At 32.7% G+C, this 17,919-nt stretch overlaps 1 protein-coding gene across 1 annotated transcript; it reads right to left on the bottom strand.

Annotated features, from left to right (window-relative positions):
* Positions 1 to 8,217: 8,217 nt before the first annotated feature.
* On the bottom strand, positions 8,218 to 17,069 carry LOC125072793 (ATP-sensitive inward rectifier potassium channel 10-like). Its single transcript, XM_047683488.1, has 9 exons — positions 16,305 to 17,069; positions 13,590 to 13,716; positions 11,866 to 12,054; positions 11,431 to 11,502; positions 11,213 to 11,320; positions 9,601 to 9,707; positions 9,254 to 9,406; positions 8,925 to 9,044; positions 8,218 to 8,598 (listed from the first exon to the last, which is right to left on the bottom strand). The coding sequence occupies exons 1-9, from the start codon at positions 16,844 to 16,846 to the stop codon at positions 8,238 to 8,240; spliced, it is 1,779 nt and encodes a 592-aa protein (XP_047539444.1). The 5' UTR covers positions 16,847 to 17,069; the 3' UTR covers positions 8,218 to 8,237.
* Positions 17,070 to 17,919: the final 850 nt, after the last annotated feature.

Raw genomic sequence — 17,919 nt, 5'->3', positions numbered from 1 at the left:
GGAGCATATTCCACCACGCTGCTCCAATGCGGGTTGGCGGAATACACATGTGGCTGAATTTCGTTGAAATTAGACACATGCAGGTTTCCTCACGATGTTTTCCTTCACCGCCGAGCACGAGATGAATTATAAACACAAATTAAGCACATGAAATTTCAGTGGTGCCTGCCTGGGTTTGAACCCGAAATCATCGGTTAAGATGCACGCGTTCTAACCACTGGGCCATCTCGAGTATAATATAGTTAACTAATAACAAACTACGGTTGTAATATTCAATGTATACAAATATTATAAATGCGAAAGTAACCTGTCTGTATGTCTGTTATTAATTGAACCAGATTGAGGCATATTTGTTTAAATTTGGTATGAAGCAAGCTTGAACTCCAAGGAAATAAGTTTTTTATACCTTACAGCTATGACCTATGAACGCTTCCTTTAAGCATGAGTGAAGCCGTGAGCGATAACTAGCAGTATAAAACTTATCACTTATGTACTAAACTCATAGTAAAAAATCAGTAGTTGTAATACGTAAGTATAGACTTTACTTGGTGGGAGAGCTTTGTGCAAGCCCATCTGGGTAGGTACCACCTACTCATCGGATATTCTACCGCTAAACAACAGAACTCAGTGTTGTTGAGTTCCGGTTTAAATGGTGAGTGAGCCTGTGTAACTACAGGTACATGGAACATAACATCTTAGTTCCCAAGCTTGGTGGCGTATTTGCGATATAAGGAATGGTTAATATTCTTTACAGCGCCATTGTCTATGGGCGGTGGTGATCACTTACCATCAAGTGGCCCATATGTTCGTCCGCCAAACTATGCCATAAAAAAGACTCTTAATACTACACCAACGAAAAAAATATTTTTGATAATTCTGTTCTGTTTTATTGAAAAAAAAAACGAACAGTTGTTCACATATCCAATGGATATATATAATATCCAATGGATATGTGAACAACTGTTCGTTTTTTTTTACATAAATGAATCATACACAAATAAACCAATTGTCATATTGATCAATTTAACGATATAGAAGTTGAAGTGCTGCAGCGGCTTCTAGCAAAGCAAATCAAATCAAAATATTATTCATTCAAGTAGACTCATACAAGGACTTTTGAATCGTCAGGTGTCAGTATTGAATTAAAAGGTCAGATTTACTACCACCGGTCCGGAAAGAAGATTCTACCGATATAAAATAGGCGAGAAACTCAGTTACTCTTTTCCATTATTTTAATTACAGAGCATGTCAGAAAATTCCTTTTTTTTATATACTTGTCTAAGAATGATCCTATTAAGTCCATGTTTTTTCTATTTTTAATAGAATCTTGTATTGGGTAATATGCCTTAATTATCAATGTTTTTGACATTAGCTTTAAATTTTTTAATGGGCCAATTTAAAAATAATTCGAGATAAAGCGAACTGAACGGTGTAAAAACTTTTTCTAAGATTCAGTCTAATAATGTCGAAGTCTATTGATTTTAAAAATATAAACAAAAATCATTGTGATATTTCTGTTAAATTATTTTAGTATACTAGAGCAACAGTATGACACTTATATTTTTTCAGATGATATATTGAATGTATATTGATATTAAGCGTTTTAAGAATATATTTCCGAAGTAAATACATGACCATATTTCAAGTACACTTGTTATAATATCTTATTTGATTAACATATATTAATAATTACACTTACACGTAATATTTAACAACTAACTGTTAAAGAATTTATTATATAATCATTTACATTATATTATCACAAGTACATGAAATAAAGTAGTACTAAGGCAAAGTCCTCTGCCCTCTTAATTTGAAGGTTGAAAGCTTTTTTCACCACGCTTTTCTTATAAGGTATAGTTAATTATGATACTGAATTTCAATAAAGTTAATCAATATTTTATAATTCAAAATTAGCTTTACTCATTTTTTATTTAATTGGTACGCGGACCAGCAAATAGCCAATACACATAATCTTGTTTTACTGAAAATATTTTTAACTAATATTTATGTATTTATATGTAGTGTTATGAAATTTTCATAAAAAAATTGATCAGGCGCGGTCTTCTAGACTACAAGGCTACATTCATCTGACTTGGCATCACACACGGAAGCCGTGAGTAAACATGCCCTACAATTATTACGCTAATTAGTCATACACACGAATAACAGCTCATTGATCAATCAAACACATCAAAACTTTGCGATTTTTTTTAATATGTAGACGAAATATTAAAGATCTGAATTATGATTTAACCGGCTGTTAACCCGAAGATTGAATCGCTAATAGTTAAATAATCGATTTAAAATAGTCGTAAAGTTAGGGTGTGGCTACATAACTAAAATTTGAGCATTGATTGTAAGTAGTAAGATTATTATTAAAACAAAAAGTATAATCAATCAAAACGAATATACATAATAAGAACACAACAATGCCAGCCGATGCGGAAGTTGCCTATCATTGTAAGAAAAAAATATATATGTAGTATATTAAAAAAAATATACTATAACGTTAATAGTATCCATGGCTGAAATCTTATTACTGGAAGTGAATCAGAAATTACCTAAAACAAAGATAACTGTTGATGTCGCAAGCATTTCTTTCTCTTAGCAAAAAACAACAAGTTTCTAGCATACAAACTTATATACTAATCGTTTGATAAGATAATATTTAATATTAGTTTTATTTAATTCATAAAGATTAAAGTGAAATGTGGAAATTAGTGAATCTACAGAAAAAGAAAAGAAAAATTAAGTAAATTATAATTTTTTAATTAAGCGAAATATATTTTTGAATAACAATAAAAATGCATTAATTTAATGAAATTTTATTAATTTTTTTTTTTAAATAAATATAAAAGTCACAATGTCACGTGCTCCTAGACTATTAAGGAACATTTTTGAAAGACAATTTTGAATGGTAACAATAAATTCAAAATAAAAGATTTTCTTTTTAAATTCAATAAAAAATAATAATACATTCAACGGTGTTTTTGAACGCGTAAACAAACCTTCAATGTGTTCGGTGCAACGAATGTTCTTTTTTAAAAAAATCAGGTACCTCAGCGTTTTAGCAAATCATAATAAGTCACGTATACAAACAGAGCTATTGACAAATATTGTGTATGTTTGTTCATTTGATACCTATTACGTACTGACAAGTACAGGTAATTTGATCTAGGAGTAAAGTTCAAGTTTGTTGGCCTTAATACGATCATATATTTTGCTATGCGACTGCCTCGATTTTGCACAGGTCCAATAAAGATTTATAAATATTAAAAAGGGTTGGAGATAGCTCATTAAAAAAATCTGTATTAAAAATTTTAAATTAATTTACAAGCAAAATTAAATTAACCAAATAATTGATATTATTTTTAAAAACATTAATTCCTGAAACTAGCTAGTAGCGAAGTAGTATGAAGTAACAACAAATGAAAACTAAAATATTTTTTTATTCCATTATACATAACACTTTGTCAATAATAGTTTAAGTGTAACAACATAATAACAAAAACTAGTAAAAAAACTAATGTCCTGGGAAAGGCTTCCACGATGCTTTATTTCAGGCTGTTTTTCAGGTTTAAAACGCCACTTTTTCACATCATAGATCATTCAAGCTATGGACCAATGTAAATTAAAATTAAATAAATTCGATTGTCAAATTTTGTTTATTTGGATTTTGATCTCTTGTGCTTGGAATATAATGTAGGTTTCCTCACGAGTGCTGAGATCTTCGTTCAGTGAATAATTTATGTCCATACATTAAATATATTTTATTGTTTATTTATTTTACAAACCAGACAGGTAAATGTTCCTCCTGGTGATATGTGGACTTTGCCCCTGAACATTGGCAAAACAAGACCAAACCAACGCTTACACAACTCAAGGGTACATTTAGTTTTTGATTACTATGACTTATCTATTATATATATTTCATCGCTGACAAGATATAAAACCTTTTTTTGTAGACGTCTTAGAAATCTGAACATAAAATTCACGGTCGTCACGTCCATAATCTGACTTTAAAGCGGATGAAACTACGAAGCCTACATACTAATATTATGTACTAAAACTATTAGCGAAACCCGCGACATTCTCTGGTATACCTTTTATGTGTACCGGTTTGTTAAACCAGCTTTTGAATTAGATAACTTAAAAGATTTTTTCCGTTATTTATTAGAATAGATCATTATTTATAGGTATACAAGTTTTCCTTCCGTTCGCTTGGTAAGCGTTCGGATCGACAATTGTATTTTCAACTACTTGGACATTGATATCTCAAATTTTAAATGATATTTCGTTTTTCAATCGGTCAGACTAGTCTCACCAAAGATACGTCAACTGCATCACATACAGATCAAGTGTGTGCTTTCCGCGAATATAGATGCACTCTGACGCGACCAGACATACACGAGGCGCTGAATCTTTACGTATTCGCCCAGGAACTTCTAGTCAACGAGTGAGAAATTGCGATATCTTGTCTGCAATGTCATGAGCTAACCGCTAGACTAAAGCGATATAAACGCAACATACCATGGCTATATCTAAGCCCGCCCTAACTTCTGTAACTACAAACGAAACTATGATAGTTCCATAACAATTGGTTTAGTAGTTTCTTCTTAAATCCGGAAATAACATACAGATGAACCTTTTTATTATATTAATATGATTTAGAGTTCAAGTATGAACGAATGTTTCTCGTACTAAAATAAACAAGCCCAGTTTATTTATAATGTTTGTGTGGAAATAACGCTTTGAATTGTTTTCGATCGAGTTTAAAGAAATTTTTTGTAGGGTTGTCACTTGTGAATTATTCAATAAATATTAAAATAATATGAGTATTTTATATTGCCAATATCAGCATAATGTTGTAGAATTATGATTCAAAGGCCTACTTTAATAAAGTATATATGTTTTTGTCAGTTATTGCAACGATTCGTCTAAATAAATAAAATTAGAACAGTGACGTTTAAATATTAAAATATTAATTGGTTAGCATGATATGAATCTTGAAGTTACTTTCGTTTATTATAATAATAATATTTTGAAATAGTAACTATAACTATTAAAAAAAAACATAATAGTCGTCCATACTGCTCCTTCCATATGATATTTTGCCTAGTGTATCGTGTGGTATATTAATTATTTAAATCCTTATAATAATATAAAAATAATTTGCGGCGAGTAAAATGAAACTGGACAGATGGACAGATAAAGGAGAATGAAGTAAGAATGAATTTAATATACGTATTTAGTAATATTAAGAATACGAAAGAGAGTTTATTTAGTTATAGTTGCTCCTCTGCACAGAACAGGACATTCGGTACCTAACAAATGACAGGGGGTGATCACAAGCGGGTAACCAAAAGTATAAACTAGATGTTATAAAAATATAAATTAAATTTATATAAAAAAATATTGTTTTGTGGCAGCCCTAACCTAATTAACGTACGTGGGAGGTTATTCTGTTATTATTCGTTTAAGATCTGTTCGTCGTTATAACAATGATAGACGTTACAAATAAATGCAACACCTCACATGTGGTGTTTGTGTTTTTGGTATATTTCAACCAAAGGATGAATTCAATTGAAAGTCTTTGTTTTCCTTTATTTCAATGCCCTTAGCTCTTTCTTTGCGTGTTTACCTTCATTGGAACAGAACATCCTAATGAGTCGGTCGCGCTTTGTCCAGCTGTATCCTGGTTTAATCACATAAATTTACAATTATATGATTTTCATTTACACTGCATGTAGAGTTAAATAAAAACTTCATAATATTTGACATTTTTTTACATTACATTAAGAGCCTGTAAATTTCCCACTGCTGGGCTAAGGCCTCTTCTCCCTTTGAGTAGAAGGTTTGGAGCATATGGGTAAGTGGAATACACATGTGACAGAATTTCGTTGAAATTAGACACATGCAGGTTTCCTCATGATGTTTTCCTTCACCGCCGAGCACGAGATGAATTATACACACAAATTTATCACATGAAAAATTCAGTGGTGCCTGCCTGGGTTTGAACACGAAATCATCGGTTAAGATGCACGCGTTCTAACCACTGGGCCAACTCGGCTCCATAATATTTTACATCAATTTTGAAGTCAGTTAAACAGCGATTAAATATTTTTATTAATAAGAATGTAATCAGTCTCCGGGGGTCCATTTTTGGAGGATAAAATGTATTAAATATGTTTACCGATTTGCAGTATAGAAAAAAATGGAAACCATCTTAGTTATCAACACATGTTAAGCGTTTATTAATAACTTTTAATATAATATTCGTTTAATGTTTATCTAGAAACGTTTGCAGGTTATTTTTAAACATCCAGTCCGCGTGTTCTACATTATATAATGCCTTCCGATTTTGTTTTAATCTGTTTATTGAACTCGTTGACGTAACATTTGTCACGTTTATATTTATAAGTAAGCCGATGGCTTAGTGGTTAGTACTGCCTAACCGAACCTTAGTGCGGGTTCAAGCAATACTGATTTTTCATGTGATTATTTTCTTGTGAGTTTTTTTGAGTAAGGATTGCATATGTCGAATGTAACTTGCGCAAACAGCGTCGTGGTTCCCTTCACTACCGAGTACGGAATTAATTTTAAACATAAACTTAGTACATAAAAAATCGATGGTTCTTGTTTTGAACTCGCAATCTTTGGTTGCGATTTAGATGTTCTAACCACCAGGCTGTTAAACATTTTTGGCAATTTTTATTTTTATTTCATTAAATAATCGGACTGTCAAATGGGCCACCTGATGTGATCACTACCGACCATAGTCATTATCACTGCTCCCTCGCTCTACGGTAAAACTGGAAAACAATAATAAAATAATAGTATCGTTGTTTATCGGTGCAATATATGACGCGTGGGTGTTACTCACCCAGACGTACTTGCAAAGTGCCGCCTACCTACCTAAGCCGTCATCAGTACGGAACAGAGGGGTACGAGATAGTTTTGAAATAACGCATTATGCAGAACTCTTCTTAAAGGGGACCGCTCTCCCATTTGTGGATGACCCATGACTGAAACCTGTTTCGGTAGGGATTTCCTTGGTATTCTTCACAAATTCAGTAGTGTTGCTCGTCTCTTGATGGGGAGTCAAGTAGGTAAAAGACCTACGTCCCAATTGATCGCATTCTATGTTAAGATGCAACGCTAATATAAGTTAAAAAGAAAAAAAAGTATTTTAAGGGAAGGATATACTTCAATCATTAATCATTTATAAAAGCAAGTATGCAGAAAGGGTTTTGTTTAATATCAAAACCTTGATTTCGAGTTGGTTAAGCTGTTTTTAGAACTGATTTCCGTTGCACTTTAAGCATCTTTTTATTATTATTAAATTTTGACCAATTATTTTGTTGTCCTTGTATCTGATACACACGGTCTTCGGTTCTGTTTATGGTTTATTAATTTTTTGTAGCTTTGGGTACAGCAAAGATACAATACTTATTTTAGCTTAAACTGGTAAATAATTTTGGCTATATTTAAGGGTATAGAAACATTTTGAAAAACGCCGAAATCCTTAAAATTTATATCGACGCGTCAACTTTTTTATCCTTGATGTTGTTTTTGCGAAAGCTTACTTGGTACATCATAGTTAGAAAATTTTACCGCCAAACAGCAGTACTGGTATTACAGTGTTCCAGCTTATAAGGTAACTCTCTAACAACTCAACAACCCAAGACTGCTATTTCTTGAAGTGTCACTGTCTATAGGCAGTGCTGTCCACTTACCATCAGGTAGCCTATTTGACAGTTCGCCTACCTATATGACATAAAACCCTTTAAAAAGTCATTAAAACTGCTTGGGCTCGCTGTTTGTAGTGTACGTAAGCAATCAGATAGCATCCTACTAATATGAAAAGGGTAACTTGAGATTTCCGCATGAGGGTCTAATCGATCATATATCGATATTTTTGATCGATCGATATTTTTGAAGCTTTTATGGGGTATAAAATATATGAATATTAAGAAATATCAATCACGAAAACTTTTGAGTCATCATTCATGGTCATCGAGATCCAGTTCCGTTGTTGTTTAATTTTTTTTTTATGATATCGGTAGGCGGACGTGCAAATAGGTCACCTGTTGGTAAACGATCACTACCGCCCTTAGACAATGGCGCTGTAAGAAATGGCGCTTTTTATACTTATATATTAGGTCGAACTTAGGAAATAAAATTCTAGATTCTTCGATTCCAATATTTAATTATGATACAATATTTTATAATATTTAAATTTCAACCGCTTTGGCTGAAGTTATAATATGCACTCCATGATCCTGCATATAATTCTCAGGGCGGTATTTTCTAAAATGCCATCCAAAACTTCTTTGCGTACCAGTTCTGCTAAAAGAAGGTGATGAAGGTAAAGATTCAGGGGCTGGGGATAGATTTGATGAATCTTCCTGGCTTAGAGATAAGTTGGTAGGAGATAGAGAAGTGAAGGTAGGCGTTGATAGCAATTGTTGAGACGATTTGATGTTCTCTTCGAATTCTTTCAAGCGGCTGGCGCTGCACAGCGGCGTTTCTACTTGTTCGACGGTGTTCAGATTTTCTAAATCAATGACATAAGCCTCTTCTTTTTTGGAGTACCTAAAAAAAATATACTTTAAGCTTATTATGTATTATGTGTAGGTGTACCCTACAGCTTCTTTCCTTTTTCCGGCGTGAAGTCATATGAGTTCACTGAGTTCACAGTTACACTTTATCAGTTGAGTACGAAAAATTTGCCCATATAACAAATAGAGATGAATATTTTTATATGATCATAGAACAACTCTAAAATATGTCAATTCTAATATTGTCAATAATATTTCATACAGAGTCAAGGTCTACGGGCGGTGGTGACTCTTTACCATCAACTGATCATTTGTCAGTCTGTTAACCTATCTGAAATAATGTAAAAAATTATGACTTACTTCAAAACATTCTTGAATCGGTAACCCCAAATGATTTCTTTTGAGAGATAAGATGTTCTACTCTGCGTCATTGTTCCCATATTTTTAGACGATCCCGTCAAACACACAACTATTTCAAACCTGTAATTAAAAGTTATGAATAACTTATAATACTTAGAGTGCAAGAGTATCTTTCATTTCTGCCGAGCAGGATATTATTGACCAAATTAAAATTTAAGTCATGCTTGCTCCGAGTTAAATCAGAAATCCTTGCTTATGATACACGTGTTCGAACCACGTGGTGAACTCAGTCCTATAAGCAAAAAACATATAAATACTTCTACTCATACCTGTAGTCCATCATATCCTGAGCTGTAAAGTCATAGAGAGGACTCTGCGCATCAATCACATGGACCACTGTGATGGGCCATAATAGAAAAGCACGAGCCTCCTTCAGTTCGAGCTGGTGAATATAATTTTGCACGGTTTCACCTTCTAAAGTCCTGAGAGAAATATCGTTAGTCAGTTTGTATACAATATATTATATTGTTTATATAGTTTTTAAATTTGTTTTTACCTCTTCAAATGACTCTGCTATGCATGTATTTAATGTTACTTTTAATTTTCCATTAGGGGTACATAACCCATAAAGGATAATAAGTTTTACACTTTTAAAGTGAATGAAAATAACATTTACCTGATTGGTTTCAACATGTACGCAGTGATCGTACCCCCAATCAAGTGAAGGTTCAGTAGATCCCACACCCTGAACTGAAGGCAGAGTTCGCCGTCACGCAGACACACCTGTCATAAAATGGTGTCTTTAATGAACTGATATGATATGCTACATATTAATTTATAATTCACCAAAAGGAGATTAGTCGACAGACGACCGACAGATGATCAAATAGGTTACTTGATGATAAGCAGTCAGGTTAGTCACAAATCACTTTTACACCGGTAGTACAAACGGTATACAGACGGTAAGTGGTCACGACCGCCCATACTTATTAGCGCTGTGAGAAATATTATCCATACCATACATCACCAATGTTCTACCAACCTTGGGAATGATGATTTTATGTCCTTTGTGCCTGTAGTTATACTCATACCCTTCAATCCGGAACACAACAATACAAAGTATTGCTGTTTGGCGGTAGAAAATGTGATGAGGGAAGTTTGAAAACAATTAAATGACAATCACAGAATGGTTATTAAAATTCCCGTGTAAATCAAAACAATAAAAACCGTAAACAATTCAAAAGAAACAGAGAGAAAATGAAAGAGAGGGCATTCCCTCTTCTTCTTTCATCGCGTGGAGTGGGCATAAACCTTTTCCCTTACGTGACGATTTCTGCCAGTTCAATCGGCCGTTAATCGCATAAAAGAATTTCGTTCCAAGAAGTTGCTAGTATCTTTTCTTGAAATAGATTTGACATAGATTATACAATTTATACAAAAAAAAACTCGAGTTCATGGGAAGTTTTATTTATAAGCATTAATCTCGACCCGTATGCATGTTTCGGTTACAGAAGCTATTTCTGTGATACATAATGACTGTTATTATATCAATAACAAATGGTTTCACAGAAAAACGCTCATTACTTGCTTACCATATATTTTTTATTACGTAATGAGCTTGTACTTGAATATAATCACACCTAATAGTATCGATGTTGTCTATAATGAGAAAATCTTGCACAGAAGATAATTATTCAGTCCCATTAATAACCAGTTTCTATTGATCGGAACTCAAATGTGGGAAGTCTTCCATGCTTCAGATGTTTCATTGCATGAAATTATATGTAAAGCTCCTCGTGCGTATTATTGGGGTCTCAGCGATGTATGTGACCTCAATAATATAATAGTTCCATCATCTAATATGTGTTTAGATGTTGTTAGTTATAATTTCTAAACCTAACAAAACCATCAAGTTTATACTTATATTAAGCGATCGGTGGAACAATATCGATATTGCAGCGCCTTCTAGCAGCGAGTTACTACAGAACTAAGTAACTAAGAACTGAGAGAAGTTGAAGTGAAAAAAGGTTTTTTACTAAGAGAGAATATATACATTTATGTACCAATTTAAATGGAGATTGGTTCACCGAAATTGATGTCGAGATCAATTAACTCCAAACAAATATACTAAGATGCATTTTTATTTACTACACTAACTGTTTATTATATTTTTATATAAAATTATCAGTAGTTCTCTGGGATGGAATGTGCCGAATCGGTATGTCAATGACCTAGGGCTGAGATTTTTCAAACAAATATATCTTCATTTTATATTCATTGGTACTTACAGTGGCTTTCTTACTGAACCCAACAGACGATACATGTTTATTTGGCCTCACTAATTTCGTGAACAGCAAACTCGAAAGACCTCCTGATAGAGCTGTTCCCGCTACAATCTGGTGCAAAATGTGAGATAGAGATTAGTTTTCAATAATTTTAAATCCACACAATTAAAGTATGGGGAGAATTCAAAGTGATTTCAAATATTGTCTAATAGGATACATACCTCTAAAACCATAACAATGATAGCTTCAGGGCACTCTTCGTTTGGATATCTGACGCCGTAGCCGATGGTCATCTGAAAGCATATACATAAGCATATTAAAATTGGAACCATTGCCCAGGATTTTGCCACTAAATATAAGGTGTAATTTATAATAGAATTAAAATGTAACATCTTTGGATAACCAATCTATATACATATCACCAAGTTTGTCCCAAACGCGGCAAGAAATTTATACAAATCATGCAAATGTCCCAGATTTTTAGTATAAAAAAAAATTATTATCTTTAAATACTATTCTGTAGTAAGATAGAAAATTAACTATTTCGATTTCCAGAAGCAGTAGGTAGTCTTAGTGAAAATGATAACCGTGTAAATGACAATTAAATACTAAATTGCCCATTCTAACTTAAACATAATATCCTAATTTCTATTTACCTGAGTTTCCACAGACATCATAAGAAAACCAGCGAAAGATGAAGTTCCCGTAACACAGTGCTCCTTTCCATCTCCAATGTCGTCTTGATAGGAAGATGCCACCGCGTACCAGATTCCAGCAAAGATGAACCAGAAGATGAAATAAGTGCAGATCATCATTAGGAGTATGCAACGCCATTTGCTGTTGATCTGGAAATAATTTGGATTATCATAACATGTTCTCAACAACAAATATAATTAATGTTACGCAATCAGTGAAGTTTATTACTTGTTATACATATTTTTACTATAAATAATCAGATTCTTTTACAAGATGCCACTAAAAAAATAATTATATACTTTGTAATCTATATAAATGTTAATGTATCAATTTGAATGATGAATGACGTTATGTTTTACTTCATAATTTTTGTTATACCTTTGTTAAGATGGAAGAGGGTAATAATATCAGAATTGTGGTTGCATGTTGTTGTATTGCGTTAGATATAAAGTGAAACGTCTCTTTTATTATTTAATTTTATTTGGAATTTATAACGATGTATATATAGTAAATAAGTTTTTTTGCAAAGGTAAACGAATATTTGAAAGTATTTTACTCATCAACCAGGTCCCAGATAAATCTAGAACTAAATCAAAAGCGATTATAAGCATCTTTCAACAAAATTGTTTCAATAAAATACCTTTCAACTTTTTGGCAAACTTAAAACTTAAAAATTAATACATATATTCAATATCTTATCTGTTATTTTTGGAGCCCGTGTTAGACAAAGCAAGGCTAGTCAAATCTGTTAAGATATGGAAACGACTCCACGAGTAACTGATTAGGTATTTTAAACAACATATTTATAGTATTCAGTTTTTAGTGTCATATGGTAATCGGTCTGTTTTGATAAAATTAGGTTCTTCATCTGATTTACAAGACCGGATATAGAGGGGGGAACCGGGGCTACTGCCCTAGGGCCTCCACATAAGACGGGCCCCCACAACAGAGATCAAGATTAAATAAATTATAATAATGTTACTATTTACTTCTTTAAAAGTTACAGTTACTGACAGAAATTAAAATATTGAAATTAATTTCTAAAATAATTATTAGGGTCTCCACGCCTCTGCTGCTCCGGGACCTTCACTCCTTTGTGGCCCCAGGGCCTCAGGACCTTTGAATCCGGCTCAGCTCATTCATTTATAAAACAGTAGAAGTACGATTACGAGTACAGTACGAGTTTGTACGATTCAAGTATTGTTTTGGACTTGATTATAATATCTCCGTAAAAAAAAATGGATATAGATAGCATCATGAATTCTTTACTTTCCAATATATTGGTTACTAATATAGAATACATTTTAGTCGAGTCGTCAAACTATCAATCGAATTCGTTCGCAATTTTTACCGAGCATCATGTTTTGGCCAATTAAAAACAATACAAGTCAACTGTTATAACTCGAAAAATCTGTTCACTCATCGTTCGTTTTAAAAAGATAGTCTGTCTAGAGATAATCTATCACTTGTCGCAACCCTTGAAATACCTTTATTTAATACGATTATCTATCTTTAGCAATTGTATAAATTCCATATTTCATTTGCTAAAGTTTTCCCTATGGCAATACATTGGCGATGTATGTATGTGTTTTATGGCGTGTTTATTTTTGTGTAGGTTATAAAGCTATGAAATGTTAAGTTAATCGTAAACAAGATCGCACTCAGATGTAAAGTTCGCACTTACTACAGTGTTGACGATATCCCTCATGTATTTAAGAGACTTAGCGGGCACGTTGCTCCTAACAGGTACATTCTCTTCTCCAGTCTTATAAACTACTCTCCTAGATCTAATTGGCCTGCCGTGTTGTCGTCTGCGAATAAAAAAATTAACATATCATCAAAAAAGTTTGGGTTGATTATTATTTATGCAGCGTTATCGATGTGACAATCGCTCGTTCAATGCTGACCCCTTGGCCTATTATCGTATAGACAAATAACACAAGCTCCACCTTAATGATATAGTTTTACTGGCTGAACCTGTGGCTTTACCCGCGTATTTATAAAACTTTACCTATAACACATAAACCGTCACCGTTTTACCGCCTCGAGCGGTGTATTAAAATAGTCTTAGTAAATATCCTTCTCGGAAACTTAAACTATGATCATATAAATTTAATCTAAATCAGTTCAGCGTTTTACGCTTGGAGAGGTAACAGACAGAGTTACTATCGCTTTATTTGGTGGTAGGGCTTTGTGCAAGCCCGTCTGGGTAGGTACCACTCATCATATATTCTACCGCCGAATAGAAATACTCAGTATTGTTGTGTTCCGGTTTGAAGGGTGAGTGAGCCAGTGTAACTACAGGCACAAGGGATATAACATCTTAGCACCCAAGGTAGGTGGCGCATTGTTGTGATGTAAGGAATGGTTATTATTTCTTACAGAGTCATTGTCTATGGGCGGTGGTGACAACTTATCATCAGGTGGCCTACTTGCCCGTCCGCCTACATATTACATAAAATAAAAACATAAAAAAAATATGATAAAAAAAAAGTATAGATTTTATCGACTCTTAATTTTGGTTTTAATATCGTAGCCATCACGGGGAAAACAAATGACTAAAATTATTTGTGGTTCTTAAAATAATACAATCATACGTATTTAAAATAAATATTAGTTTGATAAGAAGTTGGCGAATTGTTCCTCGAAAATATGTCATATTTGGTTATACTTCTATCTTATCAAATTTAACGATAAAAATGATTTATCGAAATTTGAACCAGTGTACTGCGCGGTATATAATAAATACAATTGATAAATATTTTTAAAGAAAATCCTCCTTAAGCGAGATGGGATTACAATTTCAAGGTCGAATTTACGTGCAACATTTTATTTGTAACAATTAAAAAAGAAACGATTCTGCGTTTGATTTTGAGTTTCGTACAGTATGAATAAAGCAAGTATTCCAATTGTAGTAGGTAATTTAGAAAATTATTTTGTGCACATTAAGTAGAATCACTTTATAAAAATATTTAAATATTTGATTATATTTATTTTATAGATACTCCAGCGGTATCACCCGCGTGATAGTGATAGTCATAGGTTTTAGGTATAAAAAAGTAGCCTTTGTCCTTTCTTGGAGTTTACGCTTGCTCTACAAATTTCATTAAATTCGGTTCAGTGGTTTAATCTTGAAAGCGTGACAGACAGACAGTGTACTTTATCGTTTATTATATTAGTCAAAATTCACTTCGATTATAAATATATTTTAGCGTAAATATTGTACCGCGTGGAACTGTGGATTAGAGAAAAATCTACTGCTAAAGATAAAAAATTAAAAAAAAAAAATTTAAAAAAAAAAACTATGTTTCAATGTATAAGCGATACCTTTACAAGGTACCTTCACAAACAAAAACTATTAACTATAATTTAAAAAAGGACGACGTTCATATTATCCTAGACTTCCTTTGTTTAATAGAGACTCCAAATATAAAAGATTACGTATTGTAAGGATTTAAAATCGCATTTTCTTTAATTCGCTATCAAAACATTCAGAATTCAATATTTGCTTCGTGGTGTAGATTAGATTTATAATTACTATTACATTTCAGGTGTTCGCAGTTTCATGCCTCGAAAAGTACTTAAAGAATCTCGAGCCTGTAATCTCTCCGATCATGTTTGTTTGTCATCTCAATACTAAGGGAATGTATTCTGCCCTTGAGGTTGCATGTAACTTGCACGGTACATTCATTAACTCCTCTGCAGCTAGTTCATGAGATTATTTGCTATCATCAAAACTCGATTACAGAATAATTACACGAACTTAACAAATACTTTTATCATATGATTATAATATTCTTAATAAATGACTATAATTCGGCGTGGTTTGATAGATGAGGCCGTATTGTGGCGAATAGTGTCAAGGTTGTGTAGTTTCCGCTATTTTTGTACTTCGTAGGAAAACACAGAATATATAATCAATAAAGGACTTCCAGATGTCATTAAATTTATCAAAGGAAACCTAACTGAACCAAATAATTACACATAATCATGATACTTGATGACATCCTTGATGAAAAAAAAGGTTAAACTGTAATTATATTAATAAAGCGTCCTGACTGATTTTGGTCCTAAATTTTCATGGTGTCGAAGTATATTTATCTAAATTTGTTGTATACAAGATTGAATGCATAAAGACCTATCCTATTTTCGGTAAAATCTAATTCCGGGAGTAGGTTAATTAACGTATGATTTTGTAAAATTGGTTTCAAAAATGTAAAATGATAAATTTTAGATTAATTGTAAAGAAAAGCTTAGTTTTTTGGAACAAAAGTTAAAAATAATTAATTTATTAAAATGGAAAATAAAAAATTTTAAATGTTTGTAATTGCAAATAAGGATAAAAAAACCAAAAGAAAATATTTTTTCTATATAATAGACTTCTAATTATATTTCTTACCGAGATCGTTTGCCTTTCTTGCGCCTTTTCGTATATGGGGTAGAATAACCATGAGCTGAAGGTGCTCTTGCGTCAGTCTCATTATAAATACTATCCGCACTTTCGATAGTGTCGTAAATATCAGTCGACACGACGGAACCGACGAGGGGTTGAGTTGATGCATCCGAAATATTTCTTTTCTCCGAACTTTTCGGACTTTCCGTCTCAACATCAATCGTCATCACGAGACCATCATCTGTTTGTTCGTCTTCACTTGAATATTCTGTATATCCTAATTCAATTTTACCTCCATGGTACGCATTGTTATCGTCATTATTTACAAAAGGGAAAGCGATTTCTCTGCCTTCGACGTATGTTTGGGAAATTCTGTAATGTTTTTTTATCTCTTCATTTGCGTATACTTCTGTGTTGACTATTCTCGGTATTTCAATCGATGATCTTCCAGATCCATTACCGATAGCTTCAGAATAGCTTAAGGACCTCTCTAGAGCTCGGGATCTGCTCCCCCGACGTTCGTTTTCGTAATTATTAATTACGTTCATGTTTAATATTATTTTATAATAATGTGTTAGATTTCCTATGTTTAACAGACTTAAATTCACTTGTAAAAGTCTTCATTTATAAATAAATTACGTTCGATTACACTAAGGGCTTACTTAATCAAAGGACCTTTTGCCGGCAACATTACCACTTCATTTTGTTATTACGTACTTACACTTGTATTACTTGACACATTATTTATTACATCGTTTTCTTCGAGTTTGTTTTCTTATATATTACTTAAAACATTTACAATGATTTTCATAAACAAAAATGGATGTGTGTTTTCTAAAGGTTATGTTACAACTAATTCATGTTATCTACCTTCAAGATAACACAGCTTTATCCGAAACAAGATAAGAATATTTGTTGATAGTTACCTTTCGATCAATACCCATGGCCTAGAATCTATGTTTACACAGACTTTACAAATACCCGCATTCATTATTTACATTGCTTCATGAATTCGAATCGTTACAGTGACATAACAATTATTATTGATTTATCTTGTGTTCATTTTATTCTTCTGTAATTGATCTTAATTGAGGAGTTTGAAATTCTTTTGTTTGATAATTATCATGTTCATCGTTTAATAAATTCATATTTTATCACTAATGTTGTTTGTATTTACATAAATAGTCGACAATTCGTTTACTATGCTTTCAATTGAAGAAAGTATTATTTCTTTGTTATAATAGAAAAACAAGTGGGCCGCCTGATGGAAAATGCTTACCTTTCCTCGTACCATACGCTAACAATGTGGGAACTAGGATGCTTCGTCACGTAAGATGACAACACTGGTTCAACTCATCCTTCAATGGGGAACACAGCAATGCGAAGTATGACGATTGCTGAGTGGCGTAAGGATTACTTACGTAGGCTAAGAATAAACGGTACTGTAAAGCCTATTTCTTTTCTTTTCTCTTCTTTCGGATCTTCTAATATATAATTTATTACTTTCTGGACTGTTGACAAATGACAAGCAAGGGTAGTACTTCTAATTGAACAATCATTTGACTAATTTTAAAATAAAGTTAAATATGGTCTAAGTTCTTTGGCCAATTTCAATGGATAA

Source organism: Vanessa atalanta, chromosome 22 (assembly GCF_905147765.1).
Source record: "Vanessa atalanta chromosome 22, ilVanAtal1.2, whole genome shotgun sequence".
NCBI lineage: Eukaryota > Metazoa > Arthropoda > Insecta > Lepidoptera > Nymphalidae > Vanessa > Vanessa atalanta.
Note: the sequence above shows the minus strand (reverse complement) of the source record. Positions and strands in the feature narration are given on the sequence as shown.

Coding starts and splice junctions, on each gene's coding strand:
- LOC125072793 (XM_047683488.1), bottom strand. CDS start 16,846: ATGAACGTAATTAATAATTACGAAAACGAACGTCGGGGGAGCAGATCC. Junction 11,503..11,865: donor TGATGTCTGTGGAAACTCAG/GTAAATAGAAAT, acceptor ATATGCTTTCAG/ATGACCATCGGCTACGGCGT. Junction 9,045..9,253: donor CAGGATATGATGGACTACAG/GTATGAGTAGAA, acceptor TTTTAATTACAG/GTTTGAAATAGTTGTGTGTT.